This window comes from Macrotis lagotis, chromosome 1, assembly GCF_037893015.1.
Source record: "Macrotis lagotis isolate mMagLag1 chromosome 1, bilby.v1.9.chrom.fasta, whole genome shotgun sequence".
Lineage (NCBI taxonomy): Eukaryota > Metazoa > Chordata > Mammalia > Peramelemorphia > Peramelidae > Macrotis > Macrotis lagotis.
This window is the reverse complement of record NC_133658.1, coordinates 501,269,900-501,296,108: the sequence shown is the minus strand read 5'-3', so window position 1 is coordinate 501,296,108 and position 26,209 is coordinate 501,269,900. Positions and strand designations below refer to the sequence as shown.

General features: G+C 34.4%; 1 protein-coding gene across 1 annotated transcript; it reads right to left on the bottom strand.

The window, feature by feature from the left end:
- C1H21orf91 (chromosome 1 C21orf91 homolog) lies at positions 1 to 21,993 on the bottom strand. Its single transcript, XM_074213965.1, has 5 exons — positions 21,868 to 21,993; positions 19,735 to 19,865; positions 6,792 to 7,325; positions 5,810 to 5,872; positions 1 to 3,681 (listed from the first exon to the last, which is right to left on the bottom strand). Exons 2-5 carry the CDS (start codon positions 19,856 to 19,858, stop codon positions 3,515 to 3,517), a joined length of 888 nt encoding a protein of 295 aa, XP_074070066.1. The 5' UTR covers positions 19,859 to 19,865; positions 21,868 to 21,993; the 3' UTR covers positions 1 to 3,514.
- Positions 21,994 to 26,209: the final 4,216 nt, after the last annotated feature.

Genomic DNA, 26,209 nt, shown 5'->3' with positions numbered 1-26,209 from the left:
TTCAAAAACAGCTGTTCTATTGAGAGGGATATGCAAATAAGTACAAGTACAAGGATTATCTGAGAAGAAGGACTCTAGAAAGTACAACAAAACACCTAGAAAGTGCAACAAAACATTACAGGAATGATAGATGACAGGAACTGTGAATGCATACAACTAGAAGATTACATTACCTATATGTTAAGGGGAGCATAGCAGTCTAGTATGAGCAGAACATGTGGTATGTGAAGGTGAAAAATGGCAAGATTGAAATTTGGATTTTTCTTTTGAATTTCACCAAAAAAAATTTATTAATGTAATACGTTGAAAGTCAATCAAAGGTTCCATCAAATCAAAACTAAATCCAAATGAATCTACTTATTTGCATATGCAAGAATTACATATACATACAAGAGAACAGAAAAATAGGCATATTTAACGAATTGCAAAGATAGCAATGACCTGTGTTTTCATGGGTGTAGGAGGTCCTTCCATCAAATCTTTCTTTTAGGTTTTTTTTGCAAGGCAAATGGGGTTAAGTGCCCAAGGCCACATAGCTAGGTAATTATTAAGTGTCTGAGACCGGATTTGAACCCAGGTACTCCTGACTCCAAGGCTAGTGCTTTATCCACTACGCCACCTAGCCGCCCCCATCAAATCTTAATAGTGAATATAGTGAAGGTTCTGAGACATTAACACCAGAAGGGCAAGATGGATCAAGTGATGGAAATTTAAAAATTCTACTATAATTTGTCATAATTTTTCTTACCTCTTTAAATTTAAATACAAATAATTAAAAGAAAATATAATTCTGCTCTGAAATTAAAATTTTCCATTCTACTTTGTTTTCTTTGCCTTAGGGATAATTGAAGTTTGATCTTTCAAGGCATTCTTATATTCCTGACCAACTACAAATAACTTGTGTGTAGTCAAATACAAAGTAAGTGTACAGGTAGAATTTGAATTTGTTTCTTCTGAATTTCAAATTCAGCATTCTATCAATTATGCTATATTGTACCAGTCTAAATATATTTCATATATTTGGATAAGCTTTTGTGCAAATTTTTGTGCAAAATTTTGAAAACTTGAAATGGATGGGCCATCTACTACTCACTATCCTATACCATTGCCACATATTTGCATGGTCTTGCTCATTTGAAGAGTTCAACCTAAATAGAACAAATTGAAATTTAAAAAAAAAAAAGATCTGAGCACACTTCTATTTCCTTCCACATTTCCCAGACTTAGAGGAACATGCAGTTTCCAAAAGCTCTAAATGGGATAGAGTTTGGAATTGGACCTGTGATTTCTAAGACTACAAACTCCAGAGAAGTCTTCACTGATAGAAGAAAATTCCCTACCAGGAGCTACCTCTGTTTAGTGATGAAATCATAGGAACATAATTATATACAAGTGTAAACATTTATATAAAGCTATTCAAATGCATATTTATAAAGATAATTGAAAAAGGTACCTAAAATAGTATTTTTATATAAAATTTCCATATTAAAATATTGCTCATAATAAATAAGAGGTAAATTTCATGAATTTTTCTCCTCTTAAATTTCAGTTTAGTAGCTTAGTCTAAGGCTTTAATTGACATTTTTTTCTATTGAAATGGCAGATTTTCACAAACAATAATGTTTATAATATACTCACACAGTATACTGTATTGGTACATACAGTGAGTAAAACATCAAAGGATGTATGTAAGATGAGGTGGCAAGAGGGGAAATGAGAGCATTTGCAATCAGGAAAATTGTAAAAAAAAGAGCTTTTAAAAACTGAATCAAAATCATCTACTAACTTAAAATCTTCAAGATCTGGCATTTAAAATAGACTGAATGAAAAAATCCTTGACAAAATCCAACACCCATCCTATTAGTAACTCTAGAAAGCATAGGAATAAATGGAACTTACCTTTAAATAACAAGCATTATCTATCTAAAATCATTAGCAAACATTAGCAAGCATTATCAGTAATGTGCATAAGTTTGAAACTTTCCTAATAAAATCAGGGGTGAAACAAGGACGCTCATTATCACCACTATTATTCAATAATATACTAGAAATTAGCTATTAACAATAAGAAAAAAAGAATTTGAAGGAATTAGAATAGGCAATAAGGAAACAACTATCACTTTCTGCAGATGATGATAGTATACTTAGAAAAGAAACCCCCAAAAAACCCCACAACCAGTTGAAAAAATTAATAACTTCAGTAAAATAAAGCCACATAAATCATAAGCATTTCTACACATTACTAACAAAGTATAGCAGTAAAAAATAGAAAAAGACATTCCATTTAAATTAACTGTAGATAATATAAAATACTTGGGAATCTACCTGCCAAGACAAACCCAGGAACTATATGAACACAATTACAAAACACTTATCAAAGTCAGAGCTAAAAAACTAGAAAAATATTAATTGTTCATTGGCAGGTTGAGCCAATATAAGATGACAATTTTATTTAAATAAACTTATTCAGTGCCATACCAATCAAGCTACCAAAAAGTTATTTTATAGAGCCAGAAAAAAAAATAACAAAATTAAACCGGAAAAAACAAAAGGTCAAGAATATCAAGGGAATTAATAAAAAAAAAAATACAAAGGCAGTCTAGCTATACCAGATCTCAAACTGTACTACAAAGCAGTAATTATAAAAAAAACATTATCTGATACCGGCTAAGAAAGAGAATGGTGGATCAGTGGAATAGATTAGATCCACAATATGCTGTAGGAAAATCACCACAGTAAACTAGTGTTTGCTAAACCCAATATTTCAAGTTTTTGGGACAAATACTCATTATTGGACAAAAACTAGAAAACAGTATGGCAGAAATTATGTACAAAAACAACATTTCAAACCATATACCAAGATAAAGTCAAAATGGATACATGATTTACATGTACAGGGTAATAAAGCAAATTAGGAGAGAATGGAGTAGCTTACTGTCAGATTTATGAATGGTATATGATTGGAGATTATTATTGTGCTCTAAGAAATGACAAGCAGGATAATTTCGGAAAAACATGCATAGACTAACATGAACTGATACAAAGGGAAGTGAGCAGAACCAGAAAAACATTTTACATAATAATAGCAATACAGTATTATGAAGAACTGTGAATGACTTAATCATTCTCAGCAATATAATGATCCAAGATAATACCAAAGGACTTGTGATTAAAAATGCTAAATACCTCCAAAGAACTGATGTTATCTGACTATGGATTGAAGCATAATATTTTTCTCTTTCTTTTGTTGCACAAAATAATTATTATGGAAATGGATTACATGATTGCACATGTTTAACATATCAGATTGATTACTGTTTCAAAGGGGGGGTGGAGATAAGAATTTGGAACTTCTAAACTTAATATAATATTAAAATTTGTTTTTACATGCAAATGGAGAGGAAAAAAAAGCCCAAATATTTTCAGAAAGACTCCAACTTTCAACATACTTATTAGAAGTTTGTATGCAAGATAGACCAATGAATTGATAAAATTGATTAAGTATAAGTCTTGTTCAGTTACTTATGGGAAGGTTACACTTCATTCCTTGTTTCCCTGCTTGAAGACATGGCAACTTGGAATGATTCTTAAGTAGTTGTTCAATGGCAATATGTCGGACATGGAGTTCAGAAGCCAAAGAATCCTTTTCTTGTACTTGGTGTGCCAACTGCTCAAAAATTTCTAAAAGAATGCAAGGAAATTTTATTTTTACTAATTAGAAAGATCATGATTCATAATTCATAGTGCTTTATCAAAATTTTTCTATTAAAACTAAAAAAAAACCCAAACCCAAACCTTGAAATACTCCATCAATGAAATGAGATAATTATTATTATTATATTGATGTTAAGTTGGAGTACTTTCCATAAGATACCTTAGTTTCAATCACCCCCCCCCATAGATAAATCTATTATGCTGGAGCACTAGTCATATACATATACTATCAAATCAATTAGTTAAGGAGAATACATGATCTATGATGAACAAATTTCTTATTAAACTCGACTTTTTTCCCCTTCATCCATCCTCTATCCATTAATTCTCACTGAGAGCTGACTTTCCACTGATGATGATGCAGCGTCCCCAGCAGTGGCTATACTTTCTTTTAATACCTTGCCCTTCTCTACCTTCCCTTTGGGGAAAAAAAAAAAATTCCCCCAAACCCAAAACAAAATACTGGGGGAGTAGGAATACTCCTTGTCTGCCACTTCCAGACTCTCTCTTTTCCAACAACCTCTTTTCCTTTTAAGTTCACATAATCAAAGATTTCCACCTACTAAATAACTGTGGCTGCTATAGAACAGCATCAGGTCATTCTTTTTCCTTTACTAATAATGGGGGAGTTCAACATTCATGCTGAAGCTACCTCAAACTTTTTTTTTTGGCAAGGCAATGGGGTTAGGTGACTTGCCCAAGGTCACACAGCTAGGCAATTATTAAGTGTCTGAGGCCAGAATTGAACTCAGGTACTCCTGACTCCACGGCTGGTGCTCTATCCACCCCTACCTCAAACTCTCTAACTGCAAATTTCTTATCCCCTGAATTTCATTACTTCCTTGTAACACTTCAGCCATACATTGAAGTGTCACACAATCCTTTCACTTGCTTAGTTAAGAACACTGGCATTCCTCTTTCTCCAGAACTTCTTTAATTCCATCTATCTTTCCACCCTACCCTAAACTATTACTTGCTTTCCCTCCTTAAGGCCCCTGCCCACAATTTAATACGTTTTTAGCCCTGCTCTGATTTCTTTCTTCCCCTTCCAATTTCAAACCTATAGTTAGCTATTTCAACTCTATCCCACCTCCCTGCTTAAATCCTTATTCCCTTGTCTTATTGCCATTAATCTACTGCAGAACTTTAGTTCTGGAATATTCCCACTATTTCCTTTCTTTGCTCCTACTCAAAGACTGCTAAAAGGAGGAGAAAGCCACATACCATGGTGGCCTGAATATTTTATAAATTTATAACATTCAACTTCAACTGTGCCCTCAATGTAGCAACTGATGCTTCCCAATTGAATCCTATTTCATTCCATCTCTTCCTTTCTCAGGTTTCCCAAACTTTCTTTTCTTCTCTCTCCTTAATGGAGGCCATTATTTTTACTGAGAAATGAGGCCATTAAGAGACTTTCTCCCATTCTCTCCATTCCAAAATCCCTCAATGCTGTTCAGTCATGTCTGATTCTTCATTAGCTCCATTGAGTTTGTCCATGTAAAAGCTTTTCAATTTCACATAATCTTATTTTTTTGCTTTTGTAATCATACTTATTTCTTATTTGGTTAAGAGTTCTCCCCCTTGTTTAAGTTGTGGAAGTTACCAAACTTATTTTCTTCTCATTTTTGTGGTGTGATTTTTTTATAATTAGTCTGAACATATTATTTAGGTTTATTGCTATAGATATAAATTATTTCAGATATAGTGTATTACAATGCTGCCATCCAAGTCATTTTTATGTTCTCAGGTTTGTTGAATACTGGCTTACTGTTATACTATTTAATATCTTTATTCTTCCTAATCTAGGCTGTTCCACTGATCCATTTTTTTCTTTTTAACAATTACTCTTTTATAGTCTGAAAGAACCATTCCTCCTTAATTCCTACTTTCCCCTCCCATTATTCCCCTTGAGATTCTAGACCTTATGTTTCTCCAAATATGTTTTCTGACTCAAAATTTAAAGATTATATTCCTATACAATATTTTAATTTCCAAAGTCAAATGGAAGTGAAGGAATCCAGTAAATTCTTTTAAAATGAGATTGTTTTCTACAATATAAAATTTTTCCCAAGTGTTGAAAATGATTCCTTACCTTGGATTTGTTGATGAAGCTTTTCATTCAGCTGCTGTACCTCATTCAGACTCATTGAACTCACTGCAAAATGAATATATATATATATATATATTATTACCATAAAAACTGGGAAAAATAAAACACAGATTAAATTCAGTGGCCTCACATATTAAAAATCTTGTTTAGACTATAGCTGAAATGATCAAAGAAAATTATGACCAGAAATACACTTTGTCAAGTCAATAGAAACCTCAACTATTCACATTTCTCCAATTCTTGTTAGGAGGCTATGATGAATTAATATCATTGTGTTTATATTTTTAAAAAACATACTTTTTAAAATACTTTTTGTCAAGTTACAATTAATATCAGGGGTTTCTTTTGTCATTCTCCCTTAATTCAAAGTTAAGATTCTTGTGAAACTATGCAAAGAACACAATAATCAGTGGTTGAACCTCTGCAGCTAACTATGGGAAAGTCATTCTTGACTGATAACATTTAATTTAGAAACTTAAGATAAAACAAAAAAGCAACACAAAATAATACTTTCAATGATAAAGCTAACTCTTCAACAACATTATGGAAGTCAATATTTCATTTGGGTCTGAACTAGCAACAAACTAGCTGCAAAATATTAGTTATGCAATATTTTGAGGACTGATATAGTTATCAACTTTTTATGCCTTATCAGATAGTTTTTGAATTGAAGTCAAAATAAATTTTTAAAAAAACCAGTTAGTTACAAATATTCTCACAATGGGCCTCTTTGGTCCATGCACTTTTTCTAGTTTAACTGAACCTGCCAGAATTGTGCTTTCTGGCATAGACTCTGGCATGAATCTATGGGTATTGATACATGCTGAAAGATCAGAATATAGGAATAGTTGAGGAAGGACCCATCAAATTAGTTAATTATAAAGTACATAAGACCACACAGCTGACACATTATAAATTCAAAAACATAAAAAACTTTATCTGCCTCTGACACTGCTTTACTTACATTGTTCTTTTGTATAATAAGTACGCTGTCTCTGGTCACAAATGTCTGAAACAGAAGCTTTCTTTTCTTTTTTCTGAGTTTGCTGGTGATGAGACCACAAAACACTATTATAGCAGAAAGGGGCACTTGGATCTTGTAACATATCAAGTCGGAAGCTTGCAGATTCTCTTTGCTCCAAAATTCTTTGTGCATGATTTGAAATGTTTACTGTTGTTCCATCTAACCATTTTGCAGAATACTTTGGTACTTGGGAATCAAATTGTGGTAATAACTTTCTATCTGACTTATGCGTAAAATTTAAAAATGGGTGCTGGGAAGTTTTAGAACATTCAGGATCAGACTCTTCATCCTTACTCTGAGCATGTCGTATTATCCAGTTAATTTTTTTACTAAATATAGTTTTGACTTCTTCATAAGTGCTTTTGGAGAGTTTAGATCGAGGACAATCCTGGTTTGCTATCAAATGGAATTTTTCAAAGCATTCTTTGTGGCCCCTTAATGATCTGGTATGCAAGAGATTAGATTTTGGTACTCCTATAAAGAAAAACAAAAGAATTAAAATTTTAAAGATCAATTACTAAAAAAAAAATTCAAGATCACAAACCTTAGAAAAAAGAAAAAAGAATTTGTGAATTAGGAGAAAGAATAATTTTAAAAATTAGTTTTAGATGGGATCTGGAAGTTTGTCTGAAGAGTTACAGGTAAGGAAATATACACTACAAATTGTTAAAGTGTTCTGCAATTTATATCTTCTTAGAGAGTTGCCTGGAGCAATACAGAAGTTAAGTGTTTTAGTGAAGGTCACACAGTCAAGGCTGGAAGTGTTAATCTTTATGTCACAGACCCTTTTGGTAGTCTAGAGAAACCTATGGATTCCTTCTTATATAATGTTTTATAAATGTCAAATTTCAATTAGAGGCTAAAATAAAGACATGTCTACATGTGTGTGTAAATATACCTATGCAATTAGAAATTCAAAATTTACAAACTCACAATAAATTATCTATGCATCCCTTGTTAAAAATCTGCAGATTAGAGGTTATCTTTGAACCACCAAGATACACTGAATCAGAGGCAAATCCTCTATCCACTATGATACTACCTTCTTATTAAGGACCAATGGCATTAATACTTTTAAAAATAGCATTAAAAAGAAATTATAAAGAAAGCTGAAATAAACATTAAATATAATAAAATCTTATGAATTTGTGAAAATAATCTCTACTAAGGTAATGATTTTTATCTTACATCAGGTATAAGATATTTTGCCTAGTATGAACTTTTACAATTTTATGAACTCTCAATCTTGCAGTATTAAATTTAGAGATTTAGGCACATAGTTTTAAATACTACATCCTTCTAATTTACATATCAAGTATTTTTTCCATTAGGCAAAATAAAGTAAATACTTTTATTATTTTTCAGGACATAAACATGGTAGAACTATTTAACACAATAGATTACTTTCCCTAAATTAGTAATAACTGGAACCCAAAGAATAAGACATATCAGAACCAGAAAAATTTTTTTGCAGGGGGTTGCAAGGCAATGGGGTTAAGTAATTTGCCCAAGGTCACATGGCTAGGTATATTTGAACTCAGGTCCTCCTGATTCCAGGGCAGTGCTTTATCCATTTCGCTAACCCCAGGAAAAATTTTTAATTGCTAAATAGCATAGCAAAAGTTATCTTAAATTATATGCAAAATTAAACACACAAAAAAATTTCAGATTTTTTAACTTTTATAAAACTTAATTCTTCCCCATTATTATGATCACATTTTCCTAAGTCAAATATTTTTTCATATTAAAAATAAATCAGGGATACTGAGCTCAAGAATACTCCCTGGTCAAACAAACCCAATGGATATGCTTAGTTCTGAGAAATTTCAACAAATGGCCAAACTAATATCTAGCATGTTAATTTTTAAAAATTGTTAATTTCTGTATTTATTAGTGTCTACCATAATACCTTTTTTAACAATCATCCTGATTTTAAGTCTAAACTTTGGCTGAAGTTATGGGCAGACATTGCTATTGATAAAAAATAAAAAATATTGCTTATTATTCTTTTTCTCCTTCCCTCTCCATCTCATGAAATCTGAAGTTGTATATAATTATCTAAAGAATACTAATATTTCAAGACTTTTTTGAAGACTTAACACTTAACCATAAGAAAAATTCCAAGATCTTATTTCATTCATGCAAAGTAATACTTCAGAAGTATTTAAAATTAATTTTTTTAAAAATCAAAATTAAAATTTCCCGTATATTTTGGCAGTTGACTTGCAGCATAATCTTACAATTTATCTCCAAGCAATATTAAATAAAAAAATGTACAAAACCAAAGTTTAATAATTCATGTACATTTAGCTAAATTAGTATTTACATGTAAAAAGGAGCAAAAACTAATTTCTTGCAACAAAAACATGTTTCTAAAAGTACATTCATACTCTTGATGTCTTTAAAAATTAGCTAATATCATAATTTAGCTATTTTCTAATGATTTGTATATAAGTTCCCGATAAGAGAAACTGTATAAGAGAATAAAGAGAAATTTATTTGAAGCTCATGAAGCCCGTCTTAAAAAAAATAATTATAGAATTAGCTCTCCTACTCTAAAAGAACTTTTTCCAAGCTCCGATGTCTCTGGATAATTTCTACTGGTGGATGACATGAAAAAGAAAAATGATGATTCACATTTATATGCCTTATAGTTTACAAAACTTGTATTTAGCATGTAAGGTTTACACTTAGAATAATACCATACTATTAAAAAAAACTTTAAAAATTTAAATAAAGGGCAATTAACTGACAGATTTCAGATTTCTGACCTTTTGAGTCTGAATGAAAAAACATTTCACATGGTTCATTTTCTTTTATTAGCTTACTATCAAAAAGCAAGATAAAATTAAGGACTTAAATGATAAGAATGCCTTTGAAACATTAACTTTTATTTTGTGAGAAAATTTTTTTTAAGTTTCTAAAAGTCACAATAATATCAGATTTAGATGGAAAACTATAAAATGACATTTATGCTCAATGGAATTTTATAGTATCCTCTCAATATACAATTACAATTTTTATTAATTTTATTTAAACTTTGAAAAAAGAAAAGTTAGGATAATTTCATTTGAATACTCAAATTGATTCAAAGTAGTTCACAGAATAGAATTCTCACATTTGTTTTACATCATTCTTCCTCAGTTAAACCCTGGCTTATAGTCTATTATTTTTTAACAAAATATTGTTCCCATAAAGCCTTTTTTATTTCCATTTTTCCTAATACTTCTCTTAGAACATTAAATTTTTTGAAGACAAGGGCTATTTTATCTGTTCACTTCTACATATCACCAGAACTTCTTACAAAGAGCATGTACTTAAAAAAATTAACGTTTAATTGAACTCAATCCCTCGAACATTTTCATAGATACCTAGAATTATAGTTCAAAAGATTCTTAAAATATAATCTATTAAGGTTAACAAGTGAAAAACTCAGAGATATAAAGGGTTTTGGAGTAAAGTTCAAAAAGTGGGATCTGGAATAAATATTCAAAGAGAAAAATGAAAGTTTGTCAATTATTTAAGGGGCAGGAAAAAATAGAAATAATGCCATAGTGAAACAATACTGTGATAACAAAGAAATAGTCTACATTTAAAACAAAAGGGGGAGGTTAAACTGAGATGAAAGACATAAGACAAAAATGTAGGAATGAGGGGTCTTGAAATGCATTCAAATGACAAACATTTTTGCAGAAATTTAGAGGACTTATTCTTATGCAAAGTTGCGATTAAAAATATTCAAAGTTACTTAAAACCAGAGTTTTAGTGGATCCCTCTGATATAGTTCATTATATGGTTTTACAATTTCTGAATCAAGAGGCAGGCTAGAAAACTGCCAAAGAGCAAGAGATGGAACAGAAAATAATTGGTTTTATTAATAAACCTGAAGAACAGAGGGAAAGTGTTCTATTGGTTGCCACAAAGCAAAGGTAGTGCTTAAATAAGAACAAAGTAGAAATAAAAGTCAATTATGGAAAAACAAAGAGAATCTCTTCAATGCTCTATAAGATTTCCTTGACATATTGCATATCAAAAGCTTCCATAAGACTCTTCAATGACTCTGAAACCCTCTGATCCCTAACTGGAAAAAAAAAAAGTTAAATTCATAAAGTCAAAGTCTTTTTGTGATATCACATCAGATGCTAAAAAGATTAATTAGAAATATTTGGATAAGACTTTAACCACTTGTTTATAAGATAGGTATAAAAAAATAAAAACTGCTTTCTAATCCGTATCTTCCAATTTGTGATGTCCTATCTCACTTCTAAGCTCACCAAATATTTTCTTCTCTCAGCATTTTCTTCTCTCTCTAGTTTTCCTTTTCCTGCAGCGTCTCATTTTTACTAATTTACTAATTTCAGGTTAGTTCTTTTTCCACTTTCTTCATCTCAAAATCCCTTCATACTCCTTTCTCCCAGTCTCTATCAGACACTGAATGCAAAGAGCACTTTTTCCATACTATTCCCCCCCCCCCTTTTTAAACATCTCTCTTCTTAAAATTTTATTTATTTAAAGCAATGGGGTTTAGTGACTTGCCCAAGGTCACACAGCTAGGTAATTATTAAGTGTCCGAGGCTGGATTTGAACTCAGGTCCTCCTGACTCCAGAGCTGGTATGATGCTCTATCCATTGTACCACCTAGCTGCCCTTCCATACTATTCTTGATCCTGACATTAAAATCTGAAAGACATTATTGCTAGGGGCTAGAAGGACTCACATGTAAAAGAAAATACATAGGTAAAACAGAATTTCTAGAAGTACTATTTTTACCAAAAAAAGCTGATATAGGAAATAAGTTCAACCACTTGTAAAACCATTTAAAATATGGTACATGAATATGAACACTATTATTGCATCATAAGAAACAAACATGACAAATTCAAATAAATATGGGGAGACATGAAATGATACAGAATGAAGAAATCAAAAGCACAGAATTATATTCATGTTATAAAAAAGTAGCAAATCCATTTTAAATAAACAGAAAAGTTCCTTCAATTGTTGAAATAAACAATGTACCAAAAAAAAAATAAAATTAGTTATCACAGGAGTAACATCATATATATATTTTCTGTTAAGGGGATGACAATCACTATATAGTACACAAAGATACAGGTATTATAATTTCCAGTATTTTTTTTAGTCTTGTAGTTTTTATTTTCTTAAATTTCTGTCCTATAATTTTTAATAACAATAACAACCTACAATGCATGTAGCACTTGCAACATGTCTGGTAAGCACTTTACTATTATCTTATTTGATCCTTGCAACAACCATAGGAGATAGGTACTATTATTATCACTCCCATTTTAGAGATGAGGAAATAAAAGAAGAAAGAGCAACTTGCCCAGGGTGGGTCACAAAGCTAATAAGTATTTAAGGTTGGATTTGAACTCAGGTCTTTCTAACTCCAACCCTGAGTCCTCTGTCCATTGAACCATATAGCTTCTCCATAGAGATAATAATTCCTACCTTATAAGGTTATTGTGAGGATCAAATGAGATAGTATATGCAAAGTGCTATAAAAATGTTAGCTACTACTGAATAATTGTACTTGGTAATGAAAGTGAAAATAAAATTTATTTTAAAAACAGGGCAAAGATTGAGAGAAGTGGAATGGTTCAGTAGAAAGAGTACAGGGTTTGGCACTAGAAACTTTGACCCTTATCTGTATTACTATGGAAAAGTCTGATTTTTAGTTTCCTTGACTGAATGAGAGGAATTACATGATTTCAGAGGTCTCTTATAGCTCTAATTCTATGACACCATTGAGAGCTGTCTTAGTTTTGTCTTTGTATTTTCTGGGCATAGCACACAGGGCTTATTGATTGATCCTATAATCCTGTTTTGGATACTAACTTAGCACAGAGTAAAAAATGGACAAGAAGCATACTATCTCACTGGTATTCTTGCAAAGTCAATGTCAAAAGAAATCAATCAAAAAGCCAGGAAAGGGGCAAAGCCATGTAACAAACTTAAGGGAATATATGGACAAGAGTTACCTAGGACTGGCAGGCACAGACAGGTTATGATCTATTTTGGGACAGAGAACAATATTGAAAAGACCACAAAAAAAATCATAAAAAGATCACAAACTCTGTAAACTTTGTCTGAAATGGAAATGTGAGAAAACTTGTCTTTCTGTAAACAAGTGCACCTGGAGAACCCTCCTATCTCTAGCTCCTCCAATTGAGATTTGCACAGATACTTCTGTTGATAGGTGAGTTATCCTCTTTAAACTGAGAGAGAATAGAACTTTTTTTTTGCAAAACAGTGGGATTAAGTGACTTGCCCAAGGTCACACAGCTAGGTAATTGTGTCTGAAGCTGGATATGAACTCAGGTTCTCCTGACAGGTTCCTCCAGGGCCTGATGCTCTATCCAATGCACCACCAAGCTGTCTGAGAAAATGACTTCTTTTAAGGAAATCAAATGCCAATTCAAAAAAGATCAGCCTAGCAAGTCAAGAAAAGCCAAGGGAAAAAAAAAACCCAAAGGAATGAAGACTGCATATTATCCAGATCATGGCTGTAGATAACACTGCATCAAAATTCAAAATGTTAAACTCCTTTGAGAGTGAGGACGCTTTTCATCTTTTTTTTTTGTATCCTTAGCACTTCACACTGTTCTTGCACAGAGCAAACACTTAATAAACATTTTGGTTTAGTCAAATAGAGTATGAGTTCAAAAGCTACTACAGTCACTTAGTGAATAATACTACTTTGTCTGTATGTAGAAGTTGGGGGGGGGTTGAATCTGGCCTTGTTAAAATGATTTAACTATTATTCTCTCAATGGTTTTTCCTTTTTATCCTTCCTCAAATCTCCCATAGGTCCCCTCATCCCTTTCTTTCAGTTGAGAATCTTGCCTCAAAATGGTCTCATTTACTGAAAATTTGTGGCCATTAAGAGCTCCTTCTTCTCAACCTCATCTCCTTTCTGTACAAGTGAACCCTTATCATTCCATTCCTCCAGTAGATTGCCCCCTTTTATCATCCCCATTCTCTCTTCTCTTCAAACCCTCCCTTTATATACTGACTGCTTCCTTGATGTTTCAAACATGCTCAGTTTTCCCCATACTCAAAAAATCCTCCCTTGATAACAGATTTCAGTATCAAGACTACACTATGCAGAGTCAGGATTTCTGAAGATTAATGTGTGAATATCACATACTCTTGTCTTTGCCCTATTTATTATAAAAGACAAGAAACCTTCCCCCTCCCATTAATTATAAAAGACAAAAGAAAAGAAAGTTTGGATTTTTTTCCAAAAGAAATCCAGAGTTAAAAATGTAAAAGTGACACAAGATCTCTCTTAAGAGCTTTGGAATCGACTGTGCAACTTGGGAGATACTGGCACAGGAATGTCCAGCATGGCATGTCCTCATCAGGGAGGATGCTGTGCTCTATGTGCAAAGCAGAATTGAAACAGCTCAAAGAAAATTTGAGATGCCTAAGTTTAAAGTAAGCACATGGACTATTTGTGCCTGCTATGGGAGAGCATTCTGAGATCATATTGGGCTGATCAGTATAGTCAGACACATTGTAACTTGTTTCCAACCTAGTGATAACATTTTGTTCTTCTTTGATAAGAACCATATACACACATTAATGAAGTATCCTTTATCTAATAACCATAGATTTAGCTTCTGAGCAAGGTGTGTGTGTGTGTGTGTGTGTGTATATATATATATGCATATATATATATATATATATCAATGATTTATGACAAGATCTGATGAAGTGCTGCATAGTGACATGGTACTTTTTCTAATTGTCTTAAATTACAGGAAACTAATAGCACTATAGATGCTGACTTCAAATATGATTTCAGATCCTACCCTTTTTAGAGGCATCAATTTTGCTTTTTTAAACTCATGCTCAAATAAACAATTGTGTTTAACTTACCTAGAATTTGGACACTGATGATTTTCAGTTATATTTTCATTGCAGCATCCAACATTTAGTTCTACCAGCATAGGCCTGGACTCTACTTGTTCAAGTCTTTCTTTTCCACTGAGATTCCTTGATAGAAGCATTCTTTTTGTTTGTGACACTGATATCACTGAGTTTTCTGGTAGGAAGTTCAAATGCAAATCCAAGAAACAGATCTTGAATGTTATGTTTCATTCCAAAATTTTATAGGCTTTGAAGGTTTTACTGTGGACAATTTCTTGGTAATTTTCTACTTTGTAATTCCCCCCAAAATTTTGATTACTTTAAAAAATGATTTCTATGCATCTATTTCAACTTCAACTGTTCTTGAAGATATTTGTCTTCCAAATCTTTCATTATTTGAGGATCCACAAATAACCTCTTAGATTGTGACCTCATTCTTTTAAAAAAAATATTTTATATTTTCCTCAACTGCATGTAGAATCAGTTCTTTGTTCCAAATTCTCTAACTCCCTCTCCCTGAGTTGAAAAACAATTTAACATGGATTATACATGTGTAATCATGCAAAACATATTTCTATATTAGTCATGCAGTCAAGATTAAAAAAAAACATGAAAAAATTTAAGTGAAAAAGAATATTCTTCAATTTACATTCAGACTCCATCAGTTGTTTTTCTGGAGGCAGACAACATTTTTCATCATAAGTCCTTTGGAACTGTCTTGGATCACTGAATTGCTGAGAACAACTCATTCATAGTTGATCATAGTGCAATATTGCTCCTACTGTAATGTTCTTCTCTTTCTGCTCCCTTCACTTTGTATCCATTCATGAAAATCTATCCAAGTTTTTCTGAAATCATCTTGCTTGACATTTCTTATAGCAAACAATATTCCATTACAATCATATATCATAATTTTTCAGTCATTTCCCAATTGGTGAGTATCCCCTCAATTTTTAATTCTTTGCAACTACTCAAAAGAGCTCCTATAAATATTTTCGTATCACTAGATTCTTTTCCCTTTTCTATGATCTCTTTGAGATACAGAGATGATATTGTAGATCAAAGAATATGCATAGTATTATTGCCCTTTGGTACAATTCCAAATTGTTCCCCAGAATGCATGGATCAGTTCACAACTCTACTCACAATGCAGTGTTCTAATTTCCCCCCATCCTCTCCAATATTTCCAATATTTCTAATTTCCCTTTTCTGTCATAGCAGTCAATCTAACAGGCCTTTCTTTTTTAAAATTTTATTTATTTATTTAAGACAATGGGGTTAAGTGACTTGCCCAAGGTCATACAGCTAGGCAATTATTAGAGTCTGAGGTTGAACTTGAACTCAGGTCCTCCTGACTCCAGGTCGGTGATCTATCCATTGTGCCACCTCGCTGCCCCCGAAGTAGCCTTTCAGGTTGCTTTAATTTGTATTTCACTAATCAAAAGTGATTTAGAGCATTTCTTCATATGATTAAGGATAGTTTTTGATTTCTTCATCTGAAAAGTGCCTTTTCACATTCTTTGACCATTTATCAACTGGAGAATGGCTTGCATTCTTATAAATTTGAATCAGTTATCTTTATATTTTAGAAATGAGTAGATTCAGTGACTCTTGGAAATTTATTTTTCAGATAAAGAAAATTACAATTTGATCCCTCATCTTGACAAGTTTTTCTATAAGCCATAACTTTTCCAGGATTCACCAGTGATTGACATATATTTTCTTCCACAGAATTGGTTTTTCTTTGAAGCCAGCAATTTTTAGAAACATTTTTTGTCATTTTTGTGTTACTGCTGTCATATTCACAAGACAGTAATACTTAGCATACACCATTATAATACTAATGAGTCATACAGATATGCAAGAATATTTTTCATACTAAAACTTCCTTATATGTTCTTCTGAACATATTTGGGGGCTCTCTTATGGGTGATTATATCATTTTAGTACAGGAGCTAAAAATTCAACTTTGTAGTTAGATAAGCTTAAATCATAATTCTGGTCATTTAAATATATTTTGATAATTTGAATCATTAAGTGAAGTTCTGAGGACAGAGAGCATCCTTTAAATAGGTGAATCACTGCCTTGCTAGCCTCCCCCTTTACCATCCATGCGAAGTCCATTAAAATATGAATCATTAGTTCATTTTCTTCATCTAAATTGAGGCTTTCAGTGATTTCTATATAAGTAGTTTTCCTCAAGGTAAATAGCTGTAGTAGATTTAGACACTGTACTGTATGTTTAGACTTGGAAATAATCCCAGATAGATTTGTTAAGCAAATGATCTTTTTTTGCTCTCTCCCAATCACAGAACTCAAAATGTCCAGAATGAGACCATTTATTCACCCAATGAGTAGTTTAAAATAACTAAAGCAGTACAAGTGAGGGGGAGGCTCAAGCCTTATCCTGATTCCCTATTTTATAAGAAAAAAGAGAATTCATATGCTTTAACAAGGGGAATAAAATTTTGACTCAGATATATATATACACACACACACACACACACACACACACACACACAAAAACAATTCAGTTGACTAACATACTTATGAGATATATTAATTGGGGCAGTGACAAAAAAAAATCTTTAAAGAATAAGAAAAAATTGAGAAAGCAGAATTAGAACTAATAATGACGTTAACCAAATGATTCCTAACATACAATTGACAGGTCAGTTAAATATGTAATTTTAATGAATGACAAGTATTAAGTATATTCCAGTTGGCTCTGCCTAGAAGCAAATAAGTTGAGGCTTCACAAAGCATGCAAATACAAAGGAACTAGCAATTTCTCATTATTTCCAATATCCCACAACTAACCATATATAATTACTCTCTTTTACTATATAATTTATGTTAGAATTCACATGTCAATAACTATGGGTGAAAAAATTCCCTTTGAAGTTTTATTTAATAATCATACAAACATAAATAAAACATCAAAAAACCCATCATTGACAAAATGTGTTTTTTAAATAATAGTACTTACCTCATAGGTTTGCTGAAGGGATTAGCTCAAGTATGTCAGGTATTGTATTAAGTGTTGGAGGATACAAAGAAAGTCAAAAAAACAGTCCATGCTCTCAAGGAGCTGCCATTCTCATGGAGAATATAACATACAAAAAAAGAATATAAAGAGGATAATTTGAAGATAATCTCAGAGGAAAGGCATTAAAATTAAGAACTAGCTAAAAGGCTTCTTATAGAAGATGGGAATTTAGCTGAGACTTGAAGAAAGTCAAGGAAACCAGGAAATGTAGATGAGGGGAAGAATTCCAAGCTTGGGGAACAAAAGCCAATGAAAATGTCTGAAGATGGTTAGATGGAGAGGGGCAGCAAGGAACCTAATATCATTTCAAAGATCACATGGGCATGGGGTGAGGTAGTGGTGGTGAATAATGTAAAGGAAGACTAGAAAGGTGGGAAAAGACTAGGTAATGAAGAGTCTTAAAAGCCAAACAGAGGATTTTATATATTTGAGCCTGGAGGTAAAAGGAGCTTTGGACTTAATGACTTTTGATTAGGAGTGGAGAGGTGGCATGATTAGACCTGAATTTTAGGAAATGCATTTGGCAACATAAGATTTGAGACAGGGAGACCAACCAGCAGGCATTATAGTCCAGGAGTGAGGTGATAAAGGTTTACATTTATTATCTAATGACATAATGCATATGAAAATACTTTGTAAACCTTTAAGTACTATATAAAATTTAACTATTATTATTATTATTATTATATTAATTAAACAGCTAATATTAAGAGTTAAAAGCTACTTAAAAGGACCTAAAATATGAAGCTCAAAATATTCCTTACAAATGTTATTCATAGGTTAAGTTTATATTATATTGTCTTTCCAAAAGAGGGAAAAAAGTTGATAAAATAGGATGCAACTGAATCAATTAATAAACTAAGAAGCCAAGAGGATAATTATTACTTAAACTGAAAAAAATCGTCAGCTAAAAACATTTGTCTTTAGACTATTTCAAAGAATATTAAAGAATGAAATTAATAATTAAAATGTATATACTATTCTCTGGATAATATTTGTAGCATGTTTATCTGATAAAGGCATGATATTCAAAATAGATAGGTGACTCATTGAAGTGTATAAGAAAAAGTGCTGTTCCTTAATAAAGAATATGGACAGGTAGCCTTCAAAAGGACAGAAGCAAATTATCACCAACTTATAAAAAACTGCTTCAAATCACTAACCAGAGAAATGAACATTAAAACAACTTTAATGTTCTATTTCATATGCCAATAAGATTGATAACAATAACAAAAAGGAAAACTATAAATGTTAGAATGGCTATGGGAAGACAAATATACTAATGCATTGTTTGTAACACTATTCTGGAAAGCAATTCAGAACTAGTTCCTAAAAACTGCTTCACTGTGCTATCTTTTGATCTAATGATACCAGTACCACCCTTTTACTATAAAGAGATCAAAGAAAGAGAGAAAGTAGTTAAAAGAACAAAAATATTGCCAACTAAAATCCCAACTTTAAAGAAGTCTTTCCCAACCCCCCCTTTTTTTTTTTGGCAAGGCAAAGGGGTTAAGTGGCTTGCCCAAGGCCACACGGCTAGGTAATTATTAAGTGTCTGAGGCCAGATTTGAACTCAGGTATTCCGGACTCCAGGGCCGGTGCTCTATCCATTGCACCACCTAATGCCTTCCTGCTTTTAATTACTTTCTATTTATTCTCTTATAGCTTGTTTGTACATATTTATTTTCCTCCATTAGATTATGAACTCCTTGAAGGCACGGACTGTCTTTTACCTCTTTTTGTATCCCTAGTGTTTAACACAGTGTGGGCACATCGTAGGTGCTAAATAAATGTCTACTGATTGATTCTCTAGTCATTTATATCTTTCCATCTTGAACTAGAATACTGTCTATATTTCAGTGTATAACTATGTCATCATAAGGTACAGGAAGTTGGTTTGTTTGAAATTTGCGCTATTTAAATGTATAGTATATTTACCTTCAATATTTAACTCAAAACAAAGGTGGCAAAAGGATAGTGTTTCTTTTTCTGTTCCCAGTTTACAAATACTGCAAATGTTGTCATCATTTAAGTCAATGTTTACAAACTGCTCTTCATTCATAGTTGCCCTGTTAGGGAAAAGAAGAAAAATTTCAATTTCAGTATATTTACATTTTCTTTGCATTTTTTTAAACATTTATTTAAAACAATAACGACTCAGAGGAAAGCCCCTTGGGTACAAAGACAGAAGGCTTGAATGGGTTGAAATCTGCCCTAATGAAAGGGATTCTCACATGGATAAATGCAAAAATTAGCAGAAAAGTCTACTTTTCTTAATAACTTTGTATATTCTCAGATAAACTTCAGTATTAATTGGATCATAGACTAAGAAATCATCTTAGAGGAACTCTTAGCTAACTTCCCTGCCTCTCTCCCCAAATCACTGATGAGAAAATGGAGGGCCTAGAAGTTAGGTTATATAACTTGTTCAGCTTGGAGACAAGATTTGAAAACTATCCTTTGAATCTAGATCCTATAATTTTTCCTCTCTAAAGAATATATTGTACTACTACACAGATAATAGAAGTTACTTAATATGTTTCAGTTAGTTTAGGGAGCTGCAGATTTCTGGGAATGATATTCTAGGACTTCTAAACATTGTGTCTGAAAAATTAGAGCAAATAATCTTTAGATCTTTATTAGTGTCTAAACAGTAATGTGGGAGGTGGGTGGGTAGGATCTCAATACAATTCACAGCATTTTCAAACACTGAACAGTTCACTTCATGTCTTTTCTAGCAAGCAGAAGGGCAGGTTTATTCCTGCTAGATGTCAGACAATGTAAAGCAATGCAAATAGAAAAGAGATAGTCTGTGCCCTCAAAGAACATGCCATATAATGAGGGACACAAGAAAATGAAAGCAGAAAACCAGAGGCTTAGGGGAGAAAGGTACTAAAAGGGGAGTGGAAGCATAGTGGAGAGGTCATTGAAAGTCAAAATGAATTTGTAATAAATGTCTGAGGATATTTCTCTCTAGTCTTTGCTCTTTAAATGTTTGAGATTAAGGCTCTACCGTCTACAAGGAAGTGTAGAGCCCAGATTGATAACACTAACAAAAAGGAAAATTATAAATGCTAGGAGATTAGGAGAATGTAGAAAGACTAACTGCATCTTGTAAAATGTTGAGATTTCCCATAGAAGACTTTTGCTGGAAATACTATGGAGAGGGGCAACTGGGTGACACAATGGTGAAAGTAAGGAGGACATGAGTTCAAATCCGACTTCAGAAACTTAATAATTACCTCCCATTGCCTTGCAAAAAAATCCCCGCCCCAAAGGAAATACAATGGAGAAAAAAAATCCAAAATGAGTGTAGCTGGATGGAAAAAGAGATTTCTGTCACTGAATCAAAGGAAGAAGAGCATCAACTAACTCGATGAATCATCCTTGGAGAAAGGAAGAAAGAGGTAAATGCTGAGAAGTGATAGGTTACAGAGTTCTAGGATGAGCCCTCAACACATCCACCTAAAGAAGCACAATCAACCAGCATTTTCATTAAAGTTTCTACAAATTGAGACTATAAAGAAAAATGAATGTTCCTGCCTTCGAGGAGCTTGTAGCCTATCCGAGGGGAACATGTGTATGCAAGCAGGAGCAAGATCAATACTGGGTCATCTTAAAGGAGGGGGAGGGGAAGAGTAGGTGCAGCAGAATCAAGGGGTGCTTTTAAGTATCTCCGACGGGCAGGGGCACGAAGGAGGGAATAACACCCGGGGTCAAGTCGCTTCTATTTTTAGGGCGAAGTTTGGAGGCGAAGGCACCCCACTCACTTACAGGTGTTCCCCCTCAACTTCAAGAGGAAAACGAGGCTTTTAGAAAGCCGGGAAAGAAGTCTTCAACCTCGGGGCTTCGCAACTCCCCTCCCCCCTCAGCCGGGGGGGGCTCCCGGGGACCCTCACAGGTCAAAGGTCAGGCAGGAGCCCCTGGAAAGGTCACGGTTAGAAACTGGGGTGAAGACGTAAAGCGTAAAGCGCGGTGGGGCAGCAGGAGAAGGCGGCTGCCCGGCCCGGGTCAGCCCAGCCCCTCCGGGGCGCCGGGGAGGCTCCGAGGGGAGGAAGGGAGAGGACTCACCCCGGGCAGGTTCCCTCGGTTATTCCCGCCGGCCTCTCTTTAGAGCTGCCGCCATCGGGGGAGAAGCATCTCCCACCGGCCTGGCGAGGTCTGGGGTCACACCGCGCCGCCTCCCCGCTGCGCTCCGCTCCGCGCCCCCCACCCCGCCCCCGCCCCGCCCCCACCTCCCGGCGAAGCGGAAACGGCGGCCGGAGGGACGGGCTGGACCAGGGGCCTGGAAGAGTCCATTCCGAGGCCGGAAATGGGAACAGCCTCAAACCGATGCTTCGGAACGAGGGGCATTAAATAAGAAGGGGTTTTTTTTGGACAAAGAGTTCCTACGTTGAGTGACGTAAATTTTCAGATGTTTGAAAGGAAATTCGACCTAATTCTTGAGAGATGGAATCTTTCTCCCCCCCCAAAAGTTGACCTCCAGAATGGTACATCCCACTCTCGGGCCTGTCGCCTCGCCCCTTCCGGGTTCTTGGCTTTAGGTGCTCCTCTCCTGGGTTTTGTTTTGGAGAAATGTTGAACCCGGACCGCTCCGGCTCTCTGGGCTGATCTTTAACATAGGAGATATGTTCTGTTGCTATAATCTATATACGATATAATTCATAACCCGTATGTAGTCTATTTTTTTCTCTCCTTCAAAGTTTTGATAGATTTTTTTTTGCCCACGTGAGCCCCATCCCCTCCCCCATGTTACTTTTTCTTTTTTTAGTTTTTTGTAAGGCAAACAGGGTTAAGTGGCTTGGCCAAGGCCACACAGCTAGGTAATTATTAAGTGTCTGAGGTCGCATTTGAACTCAGGTGCTCTATCCACTTCGCCACCTAGCTTCCCCCATCTTACTTTAGAGTCACTCAAATGCATCCAAGAAGTCAGCAATAAGTGACCGACTTCTGATGAACTTCAGTTTGTTGTATTTATTATGAATACTTGAAGCATTTACAACAAGGTAGCACTTGGACTTTGTCTTTAGGACTCTGGAGAAGAAAAGAGATCATAAAATACATTGATAATATAAATTTCAATTAAAATTGATTTGGAATCTGAAGATATGAATTAGAAAATTTGGACTAATTTTGTGGTTCAGTCATATATATGACTATGACTATTTGGGCTTTGTGTGTGTGTTTGTTTTTTTTTTTTTTTTTTGGCAAAGGTACTATAGGGATTTGCCATTTCCTTCTCCAGTTTGCTTCACAAATAAGGAACTGACAACCAGGTTAAGTGATTTGCACAGGTTGACTCAGCCAGTAAATGAGGTCAGATTTGAACTGACCTGACCCTGGCCTGGCAGTCTTATCAACCATGACAACAAAATATCTGAATCAAGTCTGGCAACATTTATAGCAGGAATTCTTACCCCCTTTTTTTTGTAACAATACATTTTAGCAATCTGGTGAAGACTGTGGACCCTTTCTCAGAAATGCATAAAATGATAACAATAATGCATAAATGCATAATTTTACATAAATTCACATAAATTTCACATAAATGCACATTCACATTATATTGAAATAGTCATCAAAGGATTTTAAAATTTCAGGAATCCTGGATTAAGTAACCCTATGAGAAACTATATATAGAGACAATATTTAAGGTTAACATCCAATTCCCCCAAAGATGCCATTAAAGAGGAGTTATTTAAAATCAAGGACATCCTCTTTAGTAAAGAACTTTGAGCATGTCTTCTGAAAGATGGAATTCGATAAGAGATCAATTGATTAGCAGTCTGTGAGGATGCTAATGAATCTGTATTGTAAAATCCACAAACTAGAATAAATAAGCATTATTCAATCCCTTTGAGACTCCTAAGGCTCCTATCACTATTTGGCAATCTAAGTCATTCAAAACTCCATATTCAGATATGAGAGATTTGGGGAATGAATATCATAGGACCAAGACCAGAATTCTCCTGAGATTCAGATCATTCCAACTGGAAGTCCTCAAGAGGAGCATATGTCCAAGTTTTGATGACCTCAAAAGGAGGGGGGGACTTATCAAGGGACACAATTTCTATAAGAGGATTTGGAGACATGCTACGGAAGGGAAGGGCATCCATGTTGAAGTAAAAGTGGATAAAAGACCCCCTACGAGTGTCAGAGTTGTGGTGGTGAATTGAAAGTATATTTTGGAGTATATAATGGACCCCCCTCCCCAAATCACCAGACCTGCTTCTAGCCTGAGCTCCCATAGCCATCATTGGAAGCAAAAATCATTGTGTATAGGTATCCCACCTTCTCTTCACCATAAGCAAACACTGCTGACCAACTTTCACCAACAATCAGATAGGCACAGGATCTTTGAGAAAGGCAACATATCCCAGGTCACCTTCCACTCCTGTGTCTAACTTCTTTGGAGAAGAAGCTAGTCCTCTCCACCAGCTGTCACCCAATGGCCATACACAAGCATACAAGCCAGCCTGGATGAAGCAGAAACACTCATGGAGTTGTGTGTAACCTCACAATTGTTCTTACTTTTGCTAAAGATACAGCTATTGAAGGACCATAAAAGAAAGTTCTTTGTAATCAAAGACTTTGGCATCATCAACATCAAAAATTGATGTCATTTTATCAGTGGAAATAACATTAAAGAGGTATTAGCATCCACTTTGCTAATGCATCCTAAGGACCAGTCAGCCAGTGAGTCAATAAACATTTATTAAGTGCCTACTGTATGTTAACAATGTACTATCTATTGTAGATAAAAAGAAAAGCAAAGTATTGTCTGTGTCTGGAGGAGCTCACAGTCTAAAAGTGAAGACAAATTATTCATGAAAAATATAATAAAAAACAAAGAAGATACTAGAATTACAAGGGATTGGGAAAGGTTTTCTCAGAAGGTAGAATTTAGCTGGGAATTGAAGGAAGCCAGGAAAGCAAGGAAGAGGAGAGAGAATATTCCAGGACAGCCAGAGAAAATGCCCAGAGTTGGAAAAGTTTTTTATTTGGCCAACAGCAAGGAGGACTTTGTTATTGGGATTATAAAATGTGTGTATGTAGTAGGGGTATGAGGGGGAGATTTTAAGGTGTAAAAAGACCAGAAAGGTGTATGCTTAGACAATGAGGGGATCTGAATGCCAAACAGAATCTTAAATTTGATCCTAGGAGTGTTTGGGAGCCACTGAAGTTTATTGAGTAGGTAAGTGACAGGGTTAGATCTGGGATAGGAATGGAGTAGAAGACTGGAATGGGGAGAGACTTGGGGTAGGCAGACCAATCAGCATGTCATTGCAATAGTCTAGCTGTGACGAGATGAATACCTTCACCATGATGGTGGTAATATCAGATGAAGAAAAGACATGCATTGTAGAGATATTATAAAAATAAAGATAAACAGGCCTTGGCAACAGATTAGATATGGAAGTGAGAGAGAGAGTGAGGAATTGATGATATCTAGGATGTGAGCTCAAAGGGATGGTTAGTAATAGAATAATAGGGAAGTTTGGAAGTGAGGAGAGTGCAGGAGAAAAGATAATGGGTTCAGTTTTGAAATGTTGAGTTTAAGCTACCTATCAGATGCAGTTCAAGAAGTCTAATAGTTGAAGATGTAACATGTGGAATTCAGGAGCGGTTAAGGCAAGATAAGGAAATCTGAGAATCATCAGCAAAGAAAAGATAAAATCCATGAGAACTGATGATATCACCCAAATAAAAATGGTATAGTGGGAGAAGAAAAGAGAAGGCCCAGGACAGGTATTGTGGGACACCTATGAGGCTACCTGAATAACTATGTAGTCGATATAAAAAAACCCCAAAACAACCATTAAATCTCTGGGGAGGTGAAAAATATGAAGGAGGTTGGAATATTTAGCTATAGCGATAGTAATGCATATGACTACTGGTAGCTTACAATAGACATCAAGGAACTGAACAAAATTGTCAAGTCTAACCCTACAGCTATTCTTGACCTCAATATGTGGACTAGTTGGTATAGGCCCAACATGCTAGTATGATAGTATTGATTCACCAGTGCTTTTTTCTCTATTCCTTTGGCTAAGACTAGTCAGGCCCAACTTAATTTTACTTTGGAAGGAGTCCTATATACTTTCACCATTCTTCCCTTGGACTACCTGTATGTATGGCTTCATACCTAGTCTGTGGGCAAAGATCTGAAAGAGGCTTCTCATCCTGAGAATATTAGGGCACACTATTGCATAGATAATTGTTGTGGCTTGCTTCCTTGGGGCCCACAGCAGCGACCTTCCTCCAGGAGGGGAGCTGAGAATGAGTCAAACCACTACTGCCTTATGCCTCCAGCTCAATTTTATTACTGCTTAGCTATTACATATATACTGTTAGGTCTTCCGGGGTAGAACGAAGAATAATGAGGTAATTGGGGGAGATACAAGCCGTGTGT